The following is an 18,704-nucleotide window of genomic DNA, read 5'->3' on the forward strand; positions in this document are numbered from 1 at the left end:
TCGACTAAAACTAGACTAAAATTGAAAAGATTTTTTTGACTAAATCTCGAGAGACTAAAATAAAATATGTTGTCAAAATTAACACTGGTGGCCATTTTACTTTTGAGCTCACATTAAAGAACATGTTCATGGTAAGGGCTTCCTGTCACCGGAGGGTTAGCAGATCCAAACCCGCAGCTTCACATGGTTGTCCTTGGGCAAGACACTTCACCCGCCATTGCCTCCGGTGTCTACATGGTCAAAGAATGAAACTGTGAGTGGGTTTGTGGTTCCTCGATGTAAGACAGTGGTACATACAGGCTGGTACATGTCCTTGTTGATAGAGCAGGCCCTTCAAAGCACCACCACATTCTCCATAGGCCTGTGTAGAGTCGCTTAAGCCAAAGGGGGGGCTCTCGGTCTGGCCTTCCACCAAAAAGCCAGTTAACCCCTTAACTCCCGAGTGAACCGAGCACATTTCCTCCAGTTTGGCTTTACCCCAATCCAAAAGCTTCTGGAAAAAAGGTGAGAGAATAGCAACAAAACTGAGACGAAAACAGTGATGGAAATGTGACAAAAAATTGAGAAAACATTGACAAAAAATGATGAAAAAATGACAAAAAATGACAAAAATGTGACAAAAATTTGATTAAAAAAAAATAAAAAAGACAAAAAAAATTACAAAAAATGTGACCAAAATGTAACAAAAAAATACAAAAATGTGATAAAAATTTGACAAAAAATAACAAAAAATTACCAAAAAAATGTCAAAAGGTTACAAAAATGAGTTGAATACCCCCCAAAAAAAATGATGGAAAAAAAATCTGATGACGTGAGGAAAAAGATCCTCTCGGTTCAGGCGGGAGTTCAGAGGTTGACGAGCCATGTCAGGAGCCCAAAGCCGATTTTTCGCCCTCTCTCTCCCATTTGGTACAGTATGGTTATATTTGGTACAGTGTGGTTGCAGTCGGTACAGTGTGGAGGCATTTGGTTCAGTGTGGTTATATTTGGTACAGTGTGGAGGCCGTCCAGGTCCATGTTAGGGTTGTTGTCTGTGAGTAAAGTGAGGATGGCGTTTGAGTACCTGAGGAATCTGATGTGAGCGAGGGACTGACGGGGAGTAAAAGAACGGGCTGAGAACACACCCCTGTGGTGCCCCAGTGTTCACGGTGATGTGGTAGACCTCAGCCGTACGAGGTGCAGAGGAGCTGAATCATGTTAAGGATCAGCAGGTGCCTCTGGGTGGAGCTGAAGGCTGAGCTGAAGTCCACAAAGAGCACACGAGCAAAGTGACCTGGAGAGCCCAAATGCTGGAGGGCAAGGTGTAGCAGACGGGCATCAGGCCCACAGCATCCTCGGTCCCCCATGGCCTTATCGCCGAATTGGAGGGTCCAGTTGAGTGTTGACATAGGTAGGATGATGTTCAGCAGCAGCTCAGGTCGGTAATGGTTCGAGGCTTCTTTGGAACTGGGATTATTGCTGCTTTCTTCCAGATGGTTGGTGTAGCAGTGTTGAAGGCTTCCTGGAAAAGTGAAGAACTGGTTAGAGTTCCTGTGTGCAGTTCTTGAGCACCTTAGCTGAGATGTGGTCTGCTGAGCGTTCTCCTCACGTCCTCTACTGTGATGCTCAGTTCACTTTATCGATGTCAGTGCATGTCGTGTATTTGAATATGCAGGAGCTGCTGAGATCCACAGACACCCATGATCCTGCTCCCTCTTCTGGGAGGCCACATTTTAACCTCTGAACTCCCACCTGAACCCAGAGGATCTTCTTCCTCACGTCAGCACATTTTTTTTCCATCATTTTTTTGTTGGGTTTTCAACTCATTTTTGTAACTTTTTTGTCATTTTTTTTGTCTTTATTTTCTCATTTTTTCGTCCATTTTTTTATGAAATTTTGTCACATTTTTTGCATTTTTTTGGTCTAATTTTTACCACATTTTTGTCATTTTTGTTATTTTTTTGGTCAATTTCTTGTGACATTTTTGCCACTTTTTCATCCCTTTTTTGTCACTTTTTTCTCCCGTTTCCATCATCGTTTTCGTCTCAGTTTTGTTGCTATTTTCTCACCTTTTTTCCAGAAGCTTTTGGATTGGGGTAAAGCCAAACTGGAGAAACTGTGCTCGGTTCAGGTGGGGGTTCAGGGGTTAATCAAGTATGTAGCAGATGTTGAGTAACATTTAGGTGACATGTAATATTATTATTTGTACTACATTTATTATTTTGTATTTATGTAATACTTTTGGGGGTGAAATGCAAAGTCATTGTTGTGAAGAAACTGTCTGCGCCGCACAGTCATGTTGAATGTTTACAGTAAACTGCTCTAAAGGTCCTGCTGCTCCGGGCTCTTCTCACGTGCGCTTTTCTTTCAGATTACGAGTCTCGTGTGGAGCAGGAATCCCAGCAAGTTCAGCATGAAAACAAGTAATTAAAATGGCCGCTGTATCTCTGTCTGGGTTCATTTTGTCAGACACTGTAGCACAAGTAGACACAATGAACGTTATGAAGTTTAAAATGCTGCTGATGCAACTTTGAACCTCTTAACTCCCACCTGAACATGTTTTCTCCTGTTCTCCAAGTTCTCCAGATCTAAAAGCTTCTTCAAAACAGCGATAAAAACGAAAAAACGAAAATGAGGATGTAAACACAACAAAAAAGCGCTAAAAAGTGACCAAAAACAGCGACAAAAGTGACAAAAACTCAACAAAAAATGACAAAAATCCAGCAGAAAAATAGACAAAAATCCAGCAAAAAATGACAAAAATCCAGCAGAAAAAAAGACAAAAATTCAGCAAAAAAAAAAGACAAAAATCCAGCAGAAAAATGACAAAAATCCAGCAGAAAAATTACAAAAATCCAGCAGAAAAGTGATTAAAAAATGGCAAAAACACATAAGGGAAATATAAAGTGACGACACTGGCAAAGAGGAGAGAATGCACTTGGTTTTGGCGGGTGGTAAGAGGTTAAACTTACTTTGTCGTTCTCTGTGGATAATCTACTGGGCAATGCCATGACATGACACTATAATGAACTCAAAGTCAGGCAGAACAATGGACTGCTGTGTCTGTGTCAGCTGCATTATAACCAGTGTATTACTGCACGTCTGTGTCATCAGTCAAACTAAAGGATGCACCTCTGGATGATGTGCTGAGCCTGGGTTTATGCCACAGGCTGCAGATAAACCACTGGCCGTGTCTCAGTCAGACTGTAGAGTGAAGAGGCTCATTGAGGCTCATTGATTTCATGTCTGGTATGTGTCAGTACAGCAGGAGCTCTCACAGGAGTGAATGTGCCTCACAGTCTGTGCACATGACCCTCCACATATTCCCTTTGAACATTATTACTGTCTATACCGGGGGGGCCAGTGGGTCGCGGGTCACACACGGCGATGTCAGCGTGAGACACATATCACTGCAAATAATACAGGGCTGCCAACTCTCACGGTTTCACCGTGAGACACACGCATTTGAGTGCCTTCACACGCTCTCACGCCACACTCCTCATATCACACGCTCAACTAAAAATCATCCCTGACTTTTTGCAGTGAGCGGCTGCAGACGCTTTATTTTGTCTGTGTGCCTCCACGGCTCCTCTGCCGTGTGTTTGTGTGTCTGTTGGCGGCTCTAGTGATGTGATATGAACGGGTTCTGGGTTCGCGGAGGTGAACGGCTCAGTTTTTGTACAGTAGCCTATTATTCGAATGCACGACGCGGCCTGCGGAGAAAGGGTTTTAGAGCGCGGCTCCGGGGAAACAGCGAGAGAGCGCCCGAACGCTCCCAGCACCAGCTCTCCCGGGCCATGGGAGAGAAAAAGGCGCGTGGGTATGTTACGAGGCGGATACAGGGGCCCCGACACTCACATCGTCCACCTGTTCACTCAGCTCACTCCACTCTCGGCCGCCTCCGAAGCGACATCACCGCGCACTGCCTCCTCCTCCTCCGTCCCGGTCACCTCCGCCGCTGCTGCCCCACGAGGAGCTCAAAGTGAGCAGCATAAGGCAACGAGTTTGAGAAATAAAAGTCCTAATGAAATAATAAACAGCGGAGATCGCGTTGAACCTAGACCTCTTTTACTTAAGTTTTTTTTCCCTCTTGCGCGAGGGAGAGAGAGGCAGAGAAAAAGTAGTTATTACATTGAATAATCATATTCAAAGTTAATCATCAAACATGCTCTAACATGTTGCAAAATACAGGGATCAAATGTTCATATTTTCTAAAGCTTGTGCTACTTGATTTTTGTTGGTAATAATTGGAATGACTGACGCAGAGAAACAGACATTGTGTCATTGTACCTTTTGGCAGGGCTGTAACGATGAAGGGGCCTCTGGGCATTTGCTGAGAGGCCCCAATTTGAAAAGGGCCCAAAAATATAATTCTTTAACAGCAGTAAATAGACCAGCTAAAATTATTATTTATGATCTAAAATGCACCAGATTGCAGGAAATCATATTTGAATTCTAAAAAAATTCTTAGGGGAGGACTCCCAAACCCCCCCTTCAGAGTGCCCTCCCACACTTTCAACAGGTTCTGATGGTCATGTGGGGTGGAGCCAAAACCCCAACCATTATGCAGCTCCTGATGAGCTCAGTCATGTTAAACGTAGACTTGTTTTTTTCGTTAGAACTTATTACGATTACGAGACACTGTCACAATGAAAAAGGCCCCCCAGCTCGGGACCGACCAAAGTCTCACTCCAGAGTTTGGTGAAAAGTTGGCAGCCCTGATAATAATAGTTACTTCATTGTTTTATATATTTGCATCTACGCAAATAACATGCCACATTAAAACAAAGTTAACCGTGGCAACGTCCTAGTCTAAGTTGAACAAAACCAACAATTGTAGCAATATAGTGCAAAATGTAAACACAATTTTACAGTGACTTTACCTCATTCCTTTGTTAACTCAAAGAAAAAGCCACATTGGATCATTTTGAAAGTGTCAGTTCAGCTTAAAGTCTTTTATAAGTCAGTTTTGAACATGTGCCTTTGTTGACGTAACAACCTTTGCAATAAAAGTTGGAAAACTGTAAAGTTGATGCTACAAAGCTCTGTAATAAACAACCAAGACACAACAGTGTTTCCTTCACTTTGCGAAAGCAGTGAAACAGCGCCCCCAATTTGACGCTGGTGGCCAAAAAATGTACTGCATCCATATTTACCATTGAGAATGAATGGGAGAGAGTTGGTATTAACCACACACGGCGCCCGCGGGCCCCACTTTGACACCCCTGGTCTTTCACACAGGAGTTAATGTTGTAAATACCGACGTCTCTCTTAGAAAAGGAGGAACATTTGTATAACCTACATATTGAGAATCATTTAGTGCAGTACATACAATAAAGGCCTGTGAGTGTCAAACCCATTCCAGAGGTCGCTGTGAGATCCTGATGAGACTCTGAGGCTAATGCTGCTGTGTCTGTCAGGTCTGTTTCAGATCCTGATGAGACTCGGAGGCTAATGCTGCTGTGTCTGTCAGGTCTGTTTCAGATCCTGATGAGACTCGGAGGCTAATGCTGCTGTGTCTGTGTCAGGTCTGTTTCAGATCCTGATGAGACTCGGAGGCTAATGCTGCTGTGTCTGTGTCAGGTCTGTTTCAGATCCTGATGAGACTCTGAGGCTAATGCTGCTGTGTCTGTGTCAGGTCTGTTTCAGATCCTGATGAGACTCGGAGGCTAATGCTGCTGTGTCTGTGTCAGGTCTGTTTCAGATCCTGATGAGACTCGGAGGCTGATGCTGCTGTGTCTGTGTCAGGTCTGTTTCAGATCCTGATGAGACTCGGAGGCTAATGCTGCTGTGTCTGTGTCAGGTCTGTTTCAGATCCTGATGAGACTCGGAGGCTAATGCTGCTGTGTCTGTGTCAGGTCTGTTTCAGATCCAGATGAGACTCGGAGGCTAATGCTGCTGTGTCTGTGTCAGGTCTGTTTCAGATCCTGATGAGACTCGGAGGCTAATGCTGCTGTGTCTGTGTCAGGTCTGTTTCAGATCCTGATGAGACTCGGAGGCTAATGCTGCTGTGTCAGGTCTGTTTCAGATCCTGATGAGACTCGGAGGCTAATGCTGCTGTGTCTGTGTCAGGTCTGTTTCAGATCCTGATGAGACTCGGAGGCTAATGCTGCTGTGTCAGGTCTGTTTCAGATCCTGATGAGACTCGGAGGCTAATGCTGCTGTGTCAGGTCTGTTTCAGATCCTGATGAGACTCAGAGGCTAATGCTGCTGTGTCTGTGTCAGGTCTGTTTCAGACCCTGATGAGACTCTGAGGCTAATGCTGCTGTGTCTGTGTCAGGTCTGTTTCAGATCCAGATGAGACTCGGAGGCTAATGCTGCTGTGTCTGTGTCAGGTCTGTTTCAGATCCTGATGAGACTCGGAGGCTAATGCTGCTGTGTCTGTGTCAGGTCTGTTTCAGATCCTGATGAGACTCGGAGGCTAATGCTGCTGTGTCTGTGTCAGGTCTGTTTCAGATCCTGATGAGACTCTGAGGCTAATGCTGCTGTGTCTGTGTCAGGTCTGTTTCAGACCCTGATGAGACTCGGAGGCTAATGCTGCTGTGTCTGTGTCAGGTCTGTTTCAGACCCTGATGAGACTCAGAGGCTAATGCTGCTGTGTCTGTCAGGTCTGTTTCAGATCCAAGAGTTTGCTCGGAGAAATGCAGCCAACGCTCTGTCCGTGGCCAACATGGTGATGGGCATGACCTCCATCCTCAGCAGCCTCAGCGGGTGAGTCCAGCCTGTGGTCAGTGGGCTCTGCTGGTGTGGGTCAGGTTTGTAAATGCCACATTTAGACTACATCGAACTCCTGATCACTTCAGTGCACAGATTGCCTTCACTTCAAAGCATTTCCTCCTAATCCGTGGTCACTATAGTTTTAAACAGTCTGGTCACTCACACGTTAAAGATGTTTGTTTGTTTGTATGTTTACTTTATTGTCCCCGTAGGGAAATGTGTCCTCTGCATTTAACCCATCCTTCGATGCCGCTGGGGCGACCCGTAAGGAGCAGTGGTCGACGGCAGTGCCGCGCCCGGGGACCCGTCTCCATGATGTGGAGCCAGGCTGGTGGTCAGAATCACCTGGCTGGAGGATTCACCTATTGTACATGTTTTTAGTGATAGGGGAAACCGGAGCACCCGGAGGAAACCTACGCAGACACGGGGAGAACATGCAAACTCCACACAGAAAGGCCCCGTCCTGGTGGGAATCGAACCCGGGACCTTCTAGCTGTGAAGCGGAGGCGCTAACCACTGCGCTACCGTGCCGCCCTTGTGTTTGTGGAGCAGCTGCAGGACTCACCTTTGCCCCTTCACCAGAGTTTGCCTGTGTTTGTGGAGCAGCTGCAGGACTCACCTTTGCCCCTTCACCAGAGTTTGTCTGTGTTTGGCGCAGGCACCATGGCGCGGCGTGCTGGCTGGTCCTGATTGGCTTCCTGCTGGACTTGGCGGACGGCGCTGTTGCCCGGCGACTGGACGCCTGCTCGGCTCAGGGTAGGTCTCAGCCGTGCTCAGCATTAGCATTAGGACTTTCTGTTCTGGCCGAGCTCTGCGATAAACAAACCCTGCACAGAATGAGAAAAGCTCTGGGTTAGTGACAGAACTGGATAAATATCACCAGATTCATGTCATTGTAATATTTGGGGACACGATATCACAAGAATTCAATTCAAACTATTTGACAGTGACTAAACCACTAGTCCTAGTTACACTGCATAGATTTTCATAATACTGGTGCCCAAAATAGGCTTCTATTGTCTCTGTGATCCCTCTGGTCCTCACGCCTGGGAGCTGGAACCACCTCATCCTCCTGGGCCACAGGTCTGGTCCCGGTGGCTTAAAGGCCGACGGGTTACAATAGGAACAGGAGACGCTGAGCTGACTCCTCCAGCCCCATGAGGAGCGTTAATAAGCCTCTGTCATTATTAGCTATACTTTATTTTGTGCCCAGACAACACGGGAGCCATGTCTGTAGAGACAGACAGAGAGAGACAGAGACAGAGAGATGAAATGCCGGGCTCCTCTCTCGGTTCAGGGGAGGAAATAGTTCCTTGTTGTGGAGTTTGGGCTGGTCTAATCGGGCAGAAAGTGCAAAAATAACACTGTGTGAATGAGTGATACGTATCTTTGCCCAATTAGTAGTGGCTATACGGCGTATACCTGCATATCACGTACACTACACCACTGGTCACATCTGTATCTGGGGGGCACAAGCATCCTGGGGGACGGCCACGGCCCCCTATGGCCCGGCCATAGGGGGCCGGTATGACAACCAATACACACTTATCATGAAGAAGAAGCTAACAGGCTAACTGGGCTAGCGCCAAATGGGCTAGCGCCACCTGGGCTAGCGCCACTTACACAGTGTTTACAGCCAAGTTTGAGTGAAACAATGATCTCCATTGTGTAACTGGATGAACAATATTCCTCTGTCCTTTGTCTTTTCTGTCAGCGTATTTACTCACGGACGATTAATGAGTAAAAAAAACTAACATGCAGTGGCGCTTATGGCCTCTAGGGGCAGGAGTTACTTAGTTCTGCTTCAAGAGTAAAACATTAACAGTCGTTTCCTGTACAGGTGCAAAACTGGATGATTTCGCCGACTTCACCACCTTTGGCATCGCCACAGCTTTACTTCTGAGAACCCCAGAGCTCCTGGACAACCTGCTGTGCATGTGCTACGTCCTGTCGGTGTACGTGCGCCCCTGTTTCTTCTCCAGCGGTGAGTTTGTACCTGGACCGTCTTCAGCAGCTGATTCTGCTGAACGTGTCCTCTTTGACCTGTAGGAATCCCGTTCATGTACCGGGGCCTGCCCTGCATGTACCCCTCAGCGATCCTGGCCAGCGCGTCTCTGCTGTCGGGGGGGGACGTGGTGCTGCTCAGGCTGACCGCGGTGCCCATGATCCTGTTCATGATGAGCCAGAGCTTCTACCCGCACGACCGCGTCCTGGAGTCTCAGGCCTGGAAGAAGGTCGTGTACGCAGGAGGTACGGGCACTTACAGCAGTGGTTTCCAACGCTTTGTGCCTCGCGGGCCCCTGGAGTCGTGGATTTATACTCCGAGTACCCCCTACCTTGAGGATTTGGCCATTATTATTACAAAGTGACTAAATTAACTAAATTATTATACAGTATTTAACCTCTTAACTCCCGCCTGAACCGAGAGGATCTTTTTCCTCACGTCATCAGATTTTTTTTCCATCATTTGTTTTTTTTTAAAAACTTTTTTAACTTTGTCACATTTTTTTGTCATTTTTTTGTCATTTTTTTGTCATTTTTTTGTCATTTTTTTGTCATTTTTTTGTCACATTTTTTATCATTTTTTTGTCAAATTTTTTATCATTTTTTATCATTTTTTATCATTTTTTCGTCATTTTTTTGTCAAATTTTTATCATTTTTTCGTCATTTTTTTTGTTAAATTTTTTGTCATTTTTTTGTCATTTTTTTGTCATTTTTTTGTCAAATTTTTATCATTTTTTCGTCATTTTTTTGTAATTTTTTTGTCAAATTTTTTATCATTTTTTATCATTTTTTATCATTTTTTCGTCATTTTTTTGTCAAATTTTTTGTCAAATTTTTTATCATTTTTTATCATTTTTTATCATTTTTTCGTCATTTTTTTGTCAAATTTTTTATCATTTTTTATCATTTTTTATCATTTTTTCGTCATTTTTTTGTCAAATTTTTATCATTTTTTCGTCATTTTTTTGTTAAATTTTTTGTCATTTTTTCATCATTTTTTTGTCAATTTTTTATCATTTTTTTGTCTTTTTTGTCAAATTTTTATCATTTTTTCGTCATTTTTTATCATTTTTTTGTCATTTTTTGTCAATTTTTTTTATCATTTTTTCGTCATTTTTTCGTCATTTTCTTAATCAATTTTTTCGTCATTTTTTGTCAATTTTTTTTATCATTTTTTCGTCATTTTTTCGTCATTTTCTTAATCAATTTTTTCGTCATTTTTCTGTCAATTTTTTTTATCACATTTTGTCACATTATTGGCATTTTTTCAGGTACCCTGATTTTTTCGGTTCAGGCGGGAGTTAAGGGGTTAACAGCGTGTTGTGTTCAAAATTAAGCTAAAACACCCTCAAAATCACACCATTTACTGAAAAACATAATTAAAACTAACTTTCCTTTGAAATTCACATTGAAATTCTTCACTTTTTTTATGTGAAATAATTCCAAGTACCCCCTGCTAAGTGCTCAAGTACCCCCAGGGGTCCCCGTACCCCTGGTTGGGAAACACTGACTTACAGCAGAGAACATCTGTGGCAGGTTAGAGGCACATCTGAGGACCTCATGGACCTCAAGGACACAGACCACCTCCTGGCAGCTGTGGCTACATATGCGACACATGTCAAGCTTGTAAAGTGCAATTTAAGTGTAAACCTTTTGCAGATGTGAGTCAGGTTCATATCGGGGTGAAAAATGGTTCCGTTCTAACTTTATTGACCCTGTTTGATTTTAAACTACAGTGGGGAAAAAGTATTCAGTCAGCCAACAACTGTGCAAGTTCTCCCACTAAAAAAGAAGATACCGTAACTATGGGAGACAAAATGAGAAACAAAATCACATCGTCTGATTTTTAATGAATTTATCATTTTTTCGTCATTTTTTCGTCATTTTTTTGTCAATTTTTTATCATATTTTTTGTCATTTTTTGTCAATTTTTTATCATTTTTTCGTCATTTTTTTGTCATTTTTTTGTCAAATTTTTATAATTTTTTCGTCATTTTTTTGTCAATTTTTTATCATTTTTTTAAATCATTTTTTCGTCATTTTTTCGTCATTTTTCTGTCAATTTTTTATCACATTTTGTCACATTATTGGCATTTTTTCGGCATTTTTTTAATACGATTTTTGTCATTTTTTCAGCAATTTTTCAACACTTTTTTTTATCACATTTCCATCATTGTTTTCGTCTCAGTTTTGTCATTTTTTTGTCATTGTTTTCGTCTCAGTTTTGTCATTTTTTTTGTCATTTTTTCGTCATTTTTTTGTCATTTTTTAGCTGTGGCTACATATGCTACACATGTCAAGCTTGTAAAGTGCAATTTAAGTGTAAACCTTTGCAGATGTGAGTCAGGTTCAGTTCACATCGGGGGGAAAAATGGTTCCGTTCTAACTTTATTGACCCTGTTTGATTTTAAACTACAGTGGGGGAAAAGTATTGAGTCGGCCAACAACTGTGCAAGTTCTCCCACTAGATAAGATACCTTAACTATGAGAGACAAAATGAGAAACAAAATCACATCGTCTGATTTTTAATGAATTTCTTTGTAAATTATTGTAGAAAATAAGTATTTGGTCAAAAGTTCATCTCAATACTTTGTTATTCACACCCTTTGTTGGCAACGACTAAGTTCTCTGTAGGTCTTCACACACTGCTGGTGTTCTGGCCCGTTCCTCCAGGCTCCTCCTCCAGAGCACTGATGTTTTGGGGCTGTCGCCGAGCAACACGGACTTTCAACTCCCTCCAAAGATTTTCTATGGGGTTTGGATCTGGAGACTGGCCCGGCCACTCCAGGACCTTCGAATGCTTCTTACAAAGCCACTCCTCGGTTACCCCCGGTGGTGTGTTTGGGATCATTGTCAGGCTGAAAGACCCAGACACGTTAAGGTTTTCACTCACGATACATGGCCCCATTCACGCCTCCCTTTACACGGATCAGTCGTCCCGGTCCCAGAGCAGATGTTTCCACCCCCCATGCTTCACAGTATCTTTCTCCTCCAAACACAACAACTTGAGTTTTTAACAAAAGGTTCCATTCTGGTTCCATCTGACCATGACGTTCTCCCAGCCTTTGTTACTTTGGTCCCAGCTCTCTGCAGGTCATTCACCAGGTCCCCCCGTGTGGTTCTGGGATTGTTGCTCACCGTTCCTCTGATCATTGTGACCCCACGGGGTGAGATCTTGCGTGGAGCCCCAGATCGAGGGAGATGGTCAGTGGTCTTGTAGGTCTTTCATTTTCTGATAATTGCTCCCACAGTTGATTTCTTCCCACCAAACTGCAAACCAACTGCAGATTCAGGCTCTACCCACACCAAGACAAAACGCTTGTATAATGTAAACAAAATGATCCAAAAGCTTCTGGAAAAAAGCTGTGAAAATAGCGACAAAACTGAGACGGAAAAAATGATGGAAATGTGACGAAAAATGTGGAAAAAAAGACAAAAAATGTGAAAAAAATGACTAAAAAAAGAGACAAAAAATGTGGAAAAAATGTGGAAAAAAGACAAAAAAAAAGACAAAAAATGTGACAAAAAATGACTAAAAAAAGAGACAAAAAATGTGGAAAAAATGTGGAAAAAAGACAAAAAAAAAGACAAAAAATGTGACAAAAAATGACTAAAAAAAGAGACAAAAAATGTGGAAAAAATGTGGAAAAAAGAAAAAAAAAAAAGACAAAAAATGTGACAAAAAATGTGGAAAAAAGACAAAAAATGTGACAAAAAATGTGGAAAAAAGAAAAAAAAAAAGACATAAAATGTGACAAAAAATGTGGAAAAAAGACAAAAAATGACTAAAAAAAAAGACAAAAAATGTGACAAAAAATGTGGAAAAAAGACAAAAAATGTGACAAAAAATGTGACAAAAAATGTGACAAAAAATGTGACAAAAATGACTTAAAAAAAAAGACAAAAAATGTGACAAAAAATTGTGACCCCACGGGGTGAGATCTTGCGTGGAGCCCCAGATCGAGGGAGATGGTCAGTGGTCTTGTATGTCTTCCATTTTCTAATAATCGCTCCCACAGTTGATTTTTTCCCACCAAGCTGCAAACCAACTGCAGATTCAGGCTCTACCCACACCAAGACAAAACGCTTGTATAATGTAAACTCAATGAAAGTGATGGAAGGATTTAAGATCTACAGAAGAGACGAGGAGGAGAGTTTATTCTTCTGTCAGTGACTTTTCCTGTCAGTCCAAAAACACAAACAGACTCGTGTTTTTCTCCTCGTCGCCTGTGGCTTGTGGAGCAAAGAGGGGCGGAGTCAAACCATCACAGATCCATGAGGAAAACTCAGTATCAGGTCAGTAGGTTCTGGATCACAGACTCTGGAGCTGTGATGTCATCGCTTTAGTCAAAGTTGCGGAGACGTCGTAACAACGGAGCCACGTAAACGGCCTTTTCAGATCTTTCCTCTGGGACCTGGTTTGGAAAATGCAGGGCTTAAAGTGAAAAAATAACCTGAGCCTGAACATTCTGTGGCTCAACCAGGACTTTTATCGATTCTCCTCATCGATCCGGTACTTTAACGGTGCTCTTACTCTCGGTACTTAAAAAGAAAAAAGAAAAACGTTAGAGGCTACTGTATAAAGGCAGTGTAGCCGAGGCCAATATTTTTTATTAAACTTTTTTATTACACATTTACTCTGCATTTGGTCCTAATGTATTTCCAATTTGTGCAAACACTTAATATATGGGAGGTAAAATACAAGTATAGACCAACATGTAAAGTGTAATATTTTTCAAAATAATCTAGTAAAGGCTCATTCATACTTCACAAGATGCAAGAACTTGTTGTTCTTGCACCCTGAGCTGCAGAACAAAATGAAGTAACTTTTGCCTTGTCGCCCTGGAACTGTCGTCAGTTACAAAACGTTTCCATGGCCACAAGGCATGTATGTAAGTGTCAGACATGTTAATCAGGCTGTTGGTCAGATTTGGCTGGAGCTATTGGGGCAGGTCCTTATTTTAGCGGGTGATGCGACCCCGTTAGCCCGACTGTTCTCACAGAAACAGTAAATAAACTCACTGTGGATCAGACGTAGAACCTGCTGCTCTTCACTCTTTACCCGATTCTCACTCGTCTGGTCATCGCGTCCATTTGGCAAAACAAAAGTAGCTCCAGCCTCCGCGTGGCCGTTGTTTTGGTTTCAGAGGAATCACGTAACAGCGAGGCTGCGCGTGAGATGCATTCATGGACCGTAAGAAGTGCGGGAAACGCGAGTTTTTCACAAATGCGCGGAAAGACGGGACAAATACTTTAAGCCCTGAAAGTGTTGGTTTACAGACGCCCAAAACGCCGGCTCGTATGGACGATACACTCAGTCCTCAGCTTGACTTCGTGTGGAGCCTCAGCTTCCCAGCCTGGTCAGGTCGACTCTTTGGTCTTGGCCATAGTGGCTCAGAGTGTGACTGTTTGAGGCTGTGGACGGGTGTGTTTTATACTGATCAAGAGTTCAAACAGGTGCCATTCTTACAGGTACTGAGTGGAGACAGAGGAGCCTCTTAAAGCAGAAGCTACAGGTCTGTGAGAACCAGAAATCTTGCTTGTTTGTTATTGACCAAATACTTATTTACATTTGTTTCTCATTCTGTCTCTGATGGTTGAGGTAAAGCTATGATGAAAATGACAGGCCTCTCATCGTTTTAAGTGGGAGAACTTGCACAATTGCTGGCTGACTAAATACTTTTTCCCCAGTGTAAATAAATAATGTTGTCTTGTATTGTGTAAACTTGTAACTTGCCTCAAGCAGTTCTTAATTTGTAAATGAGTATTTTCAGGAGCACTTTTGGTCTGATGTGATGGATTCGGCGAAGACTCTCATTAACCCCTTAACTCCCACCTGAACCGAGCACATTTTCTACAGTTTGGCTTCTGGAAAAAAGGTGTGAAAATAGCAACAAAACTGAGACGAAAACAATGATGGAAATGTGACAAAGAAGTGAGAAAACTTTGTCAAAAAAGTTATGAAAAAATGACACAAAAATGACAAAAAAAGACTAAAAATTACAAATAAATGAGTTGAATATCCCCCCAGTTATATTTGCTTTCCTAAAACTATGAACTTATTAATAAGAGCTTATTTTTGGCTCCACTTTAACCCCTTAACTCCCGCCTGAACAGAGCACATTTTCTCCAGTTTGGCTTTACCCCAATCCAAAAGCTTCTGGAAAAAAGCTGAAAATAGCAACAAAACTGAGACGGAAAAAATGATGGAAATGTGACAAAAAAATGACAAAAAATGTGGAAAAAAGACAAAAAATGACTAAAAAAAGAGACAAAAAATGTGACAAAAAATGTGGAAAAAAGACACAGAAAAAAGACAAAAAATGTGACAAAAAATGACCAAAAAAAAGAGACAAAAAATTTGGAAAAAATGTGGAAAAAAGACAAAAAATGACTAAAAAAAAGACAAAAAATGACTAAAAAAAAGACAAAAAATGTGACAAAAAATGACTCAAAAAAAGAGACAAAAAATGTGACAAAAAAAGACAAAAAATGTGGAAAAATGACACAAAAAAAAGACAAAAAATGTGGAAAAAAGACAAAAAATGTGACAAAAAATGACAAAAAAAGAGACAAAAAATTTGGAAAAATGACACACAAAAAAAGACAAAAAATGTGACAAAAAATGACAAAAAAAAAAAGACAAAAAATGTGGAAAAAAGACAAAAAAAACACAAAAAATGACAAAAAAATTACAAAAATTAGTTGAAACCCCCCAAAAAATGGAAAAAAATGTGATGACGTGAGGAAAAAGATCCATTTAGATGAGTTTTGTAGATCTTAGCTTTCAAATGAGGCGTTACACTGGCCTACAGGATTTGGGTAAAGCTGAACTGGAGACAATGCTCTCGGTTCAGGCGGGGGTTAAGAGGTTAAAAAACTGAAAATGGAGGATCAAATGAAGCTCTGGCCTCGAGGCGTTCTCAGTAAAGCGAGAGAAGACGCCTCAGCCAGGAATCTGAAGAGAAAGCGTTTGCAAATATGAAACAAAAGTGGGTGATGAAGGGATTTTGTTTTTCAGGAGTGGTCCTGGTGTTCTGCTCCTCGTTCTCTCTGGTGTGTATCTACTACCTGCTCTGGTCCTCCTCCTACATCCTGTTCCCCAGGCTGATCTGGGGAAACAAAGCGTAAGACGTCACCGCTGAACTAGACTAGACGGTGTCGAACCATCATCACACGGACACGGCTTATTACGAATGTGTTACTGACAAAGAGGAGCCTGCACATGTTTAGGAGGGATAATGTTCTAATGTCTCCAGGGCATCTTAGTCAAATCCTGTTCACACTTTAGTTTAAACCTGCATGTGGGTCTCGACAGTGTTACTTTAGCTGTTCATATGTTGACCTTCTCTCCAGTGCTCCTGATCATGTTTAAATGTGCACTAAGAACTCAATCTTCTTTTTCAAATACATTTTTTATTAAAGAGGGGGTGTTCTGCTTTAAAGAGGGGGTGTTCTGCTTTAAAGAGGGGGTGTTCTGCTTTAAAGAGGGGGTGTTCTGCTTTTGTCAGCCCCATAGCACCAGTCTATATCTCACTACAATGATGACAAACCTTCTGTTGGTCTGTAAATGCAGTAAATTAGAATAACTGCCTTGTATAAAATGTCTCTCTCAAAATGGCTGTAGTGAATGTCTTGAAATAGGCCTCTGTCTCTTTAAGCTCTTAACTCCCGCCTTAACTGAGAGGATGTTTTTCCTCACGTCATCAGATTTTTTTTCCATCATTTTTTTGTTGGGTGTTCAACTCATTTTTGTAACTTTTGGTCATTTTTTTTTCCACATTTTTTTTTGTCCTTTTTTTTTCAAATTTTTTTTTCAATTTTTTTTTTCAATTTTTTTTCTTCAATTTTTTGAGTCATTTTTTTTGTCATTTTTGTCATTTTTTGTCACATTTTTTTCATTTTTTCGTCATTTTTTTAATCCATTTTTTGTCACATTTTTATCACATTTTTGTCATTTTTTCATCAATTCTTCTTCACTTTTTTGTCACATTTTCATCATTGTTTTCGTCTGTTTTGTTTGTCTCAGCTTTTTTCCCGAAGCTTTTGGATTGGGGTAAAGCCAAACTGGAGAAAATGTGCTCGGTTCAGGTGGGGGTTAAAGGTAAAATGTCTGTCTCAAAATGGCTGTAGTGAATGTCTTGAAATAGGCCTCTGTCTCTTTAAGAACCTCTGAGCCTTTAGACACGCCCCCTCCACACGCTGTCTGTGGCATCAGTGGGGAGGGGGTTCTGCTGAGGAGCAGTGGTTGGTTACTCGGCTGGTGACCAAAGCTCGGAGGCGTCTCCAGGAGGTGGGGGCGTTCCTAGGAGGACTCAGGCAAACCTATCCCTAAAATGGCCGCCATCAGGCAAACCTATCCCTAAAATGGCCGCCATCAGGCAAACCTGTCCCTAAAATGGCCGCCATCAGCCAAAAATTCAACCAAAATGTGACAAAAAAATTCAACAAAAAATGACAGAAACTCAACAATAATGTGAAAAAAATGTGAAAAAAATGTGAAAAAAATGTGAAAAAAATGTGAAAAAAATGTGAAAAAATGTGAAAAAATGTGACAAAAATTCAACAAAAATTCAACAAAAATGTGAAAAAATGTGACAAAAAAATGACAAAAATTCAACAAAAATTCAACAAAAATTCAAAAAAATGTGACAAAAAATGACAAAAACCTATCCCTAAAATGGCCGCCATCAGCCAAAAACTCAATCAAAATGTGACAAAAATTCCAAAAAATGTGACAAAAAAATGACAAAAATGTGACAAACACCTATCCCTAAAATGGCCGCCATCAGAGTTTTTACAGATTACTCAGAAATACATGAATGTGCCAAGGCAACACTTCAGCCATGTTTTTACTGAGGGAGTGACAGAATAACAGGATGGAAAGCTGGAAAAAGTCCATTTTGCAGAATACCCCCCCCCCCCCCCCTCTTCCACTGCGTTAAAGTGATGGTCTGGAAGTCTAAATGCATTACACCTGGTCTTGCTTTCTGATAAGTAATAATATATATGTAATTCTTTGTGAGGTCCCTCCTTCCCGGATCTCAGTAACTAATCAGAGTCGTCCAATCAAGTCCTGGTCCAATCAGGAGAGGATGGGGAGGAGCTTGATAGTTTACTTTTGAAAACTCTGCTCCTGCTCGCCTCATTTTTAAGAAGGGCTTCCTGGTTAAAGAGGGGAGGGAACTTTATTGTTTACTTTCAAATAAATTTCACTCCATCTTTCACTCACTTTGCAAACTTACAGACGATCACTTTAAAGAATCCAGCCTCTGCATTATCACCATTTCTACCACTCATTACTGCATTCACACTCTCACAATAGCCTGTGTCTACTATGCTGAATTGGCGCCATCTAGTGGTTTGGTTTGATGTTGCATTTTCTGTAAACTGCAAATCATTGTATTGTTTTGATTCTAATAATCTTTCTTTTTATGACATGTCGATATCGTATAGTAGTCCTAGTTTATTTTCTTCAGTCATTATGAACGTTTAGATCTTAGGTCACATGTTTTCCAGAGATCTTAAACATTAGACAATAAGAAAACATTAAGTATTTAAGTGCTAAATGAAGCCTGAGCGAAAGGGGTTCAGGCTGAAGTCGAGACTTATTCTGCCTAAACCCTTTTACAAACTGTGACTCTGTGTCCAAAGAGACGCATTAACAGTTTCTCTGATGCCAACGATGGAAACACTTAAGAACAAAACTTAAACTTCAACTAAAGAATGATGTTAAGCTTCATTCAAGTGTTCTTTACTTCTCCATCATGTTCAATCTCTAACAGTTTTAACCCCTTAACTCCCACCGGAACCGAGCACGTTTTCTCCAGTTTGGCTTTACCCCAATCCAAAAGCTTCTGGAAAAAAGGTGAGAAAATAGCAACAAAACTGAGACGAAAACGATGGAAATGTGACAAAAAAGTGACGAAAAAATTGACGAAAAATTTATGAAAAATTTATGAAAAATTGGCAAAAATGTCACAAGAAATTGACAAAAAATTGA

At 41.4% G+C, this 18,704-nt stretch overlaps 1 protein-coding gene across 1 annotated transcript; it reads left to right on the top strand.

The window, feature by feature from the left end:
* Positions 1–6,520: 6,520 nt before the first annotated feature.
* On the top strand, positions 6,521–15,848 carry LOC306960529 (transmembrane protein 269-like). The gene is made up of 6 exons (XM_079552958.1): positions 6,521–6,534; positions 6,588–6,690; positions 7,355–7,452; positions 8,537–8,680; positions 8,746–8,946; positions 15,723–15,848. Exons 2-6 carry the CDS (start codon positions 6,650–6,652, stop codon positions 15,830–15,832), a joined length of 594 nt encoding a protein of 197 aa, XP_079409084.1. The 5' UTR covers positions 6,521–6,534; positions 6,588–6,649; the 3' UTR covers positions 15,833–15,848.
* The last annotated feature ends 2,856 nt before the right edge of the window (positions 15,849–18,704 follow it).

Source organism: Gobius niger (assembly GCF_951799975.1).
Source record: "Gobius niger genome assembly, chromosome: 3".
Taxonomy (NCBI): domain Eukaryota; kingdom Metazoa; phylum Chordata; class Actinopteri; order Gobiiformes; family Gobiidae; genus Gobius; species Gobius niger.